This window comes from Octopus bimaculoides, chromosome 11, assembly GCF_001194135.2.
Source record: "Octopus bimaculoides isolate UCB-OBI-ISO-001 chromosome 11, ASM119413v2, whole genome shotgun sequence".
Classification (NCBI taxonomy): Eukaryota; Metazoa; Mollusca; class Cephalopoda; order Octopoda; family Octopodidae; genus Octopus; species Octopus bimaculoides.
Window position 1 is genome coordinate 51681966 of NC_068991.1, and position 2027 is coordinate 51683992.

The window sequence follows — 2027 nt, forward strand, 5'->3', positions numbered from 1 at the left end:
TATATATATATATATATATATATGTGTGTGTGTGTGTATATACATATGTATATGTATAAATATATGTATATATATATATGTGTATATACATATATAGATATATAAATCAAAATAAGCAACAAGGATGTTCGAAGTTAATGCAGCACGATCATTTCATGCGACTCCATTAAATGTAAAATGCAGAGCAATCTTCAGCTGCACAAAGATATAGAAAGACTTTCTTTTGATGCTTCATATTAATACTTATTCTATCAGTCTCTTTTGCTAAACTGCTAAGTTACGGGGATGTAAACACACCAGTACCTTGTGGCTGAGAAGCAAGCTTCTTACCACACAGCCCCATCTGATAGGTATATATATATATTTCATATGCACTATACTTTTTAAATCCAGATATATAAAATCAAGCACAATAAGCAACTGATAATGGCAATTTTTGTAATTATTAAATTCATTTGATGAGGAAAAGAAATTGAAATAGTAAAACACTGTTTTATTTTAAGAATAATTCATTATTTGTTATTTTACTATTTCCAGTACATATTAGCAAAACGGGAGTAGATTTAGTATTTTTCATCTGATTGCACTGGTTCACAATATTGTAAAATTGTCTCAAAGATGAGTTTTGTTGATAACTGTCAGAGTTCAGACTTCAACAAATAACTAAGGTTATAAATAATGATTTGTTGGGCAGGAATATTCCAGAATAACTAAGAACATTTCCAATTTCTTTCTTTTGTTTCTCTTTCTTTCCCTGTCTCTTTCTTCAGAAATTACTCCTTCTAGAAAGATTTCAATGTAATTCTTTTTCAGTTAATATCTAAATATTATACCTTACTTTTTAAAAATCATTTTTTGAATTAGTTGATTTACTTGAAATGGAATGTAATAAAAAAAGATAACAAAATTTTATTGTTTTAGAAACTCAAAATGAGTTGTCCATTGTTAGAATGGACAAATGTTCAGGACGAGCTTGTGGACGTGATGAAGTGTTTTTACTCTGTGAAAAAGTTGCAAAAGGTGAGTTCAATTTATTTCTTTTGGTAGAGCTATTTTAGTTTGATGTTGTGCTGTTTGTATATGTTGTGAATAGCATCTGTATAGTGTTTGACTATGTAAGAATAAGGACTGAAGTATTTGCATGTGTGTGTGTGTTTGGAGGGGGGGGGTGATGAGCAAGTGTCTTCTTCCTTAACCTTAAATCAGCATAAACATTTTAAAATCTGGCCATATCTGGCCCAAATATTTGATCTGTTTTATGCTCAAATCATCCAGATCTGACTTCTCATACCTACCTTACAATGACATTCTAAAAGTAAACAATCATGTCATTAAAATCTTGAAGCTATGACATAATGTGTGACTAATTCAAATTCAAAACAATGTGAATAAATACACATTACATTTGACAGTATAATCTGAATGTGTTAAATGAAATTGGGTTGACAAAAACTGTACAGGTCCTCTAAAATAGAATGTATGTTGAGATTTGCGGGCTTAGTTATGTCATGCTTATTCTAACTGACAATTGATTGTTTGTTGAAGGTTCAACCATTTACATGAGTAGGTAGCTCCTGTGATTCAACAAGTAGGACAGTAGGATGTTCATTAACTTTTAGAAATAGCAGAGTGAGTCCATCATCAACCACCTCATTTACGCACCTGTTTTTTGTATGCTTACATGGAGTATACAGGTCTTCATCACCACCTTTCTGATGGCCACCTTTTCTCAGATCAGATTTCACCTGTTCCTCTGTCTTCATTGCTTTTACTCTTCCTTAGATTCTTTCCCACTGCATTCCTTTATATATGCATCACAGATTCATACCAGCTCTTCTTTCTTGCACTGATCCCTAGTTTATATCATCCTCCTCATCATCATCGTCGTTTAACGTCCGCTTTCCATGCTAGCAAGGGTTGGACGATTTGACTGAGGACTGGTAAAACCAGATGGCTACACCAGGCTCCAATCTGATTTGGCAGAGTTTCTACAGCTGGATGCCTTTCCTAACGCCAACCACTCCGAG

At 33.0% G+C, this 2027-nt stretch overlaps 1 protein-coding gene across 1 annotated transcript in view; it reads left to right on the top strand.

The window, feature by feature from the left end:
- The window catches only part of LOC106876150 (putative transcription factor p65 homolog), a 59313-nt gene that overhangs the window by 44849 nt on the left and 12437 nt on the right, over positions 1 to 2027 (top strand). The window contains exon 7 of the mRNA XM_052971793.1: positions 922 to 1020. Within this exon, the coding sequence (XP_052827753.1) occupies positions 922 to 1020 (99 nt within the window). The remainder of the gene's footprint in view (positions 1 to 921; positions 1021 to 2027) is intronic.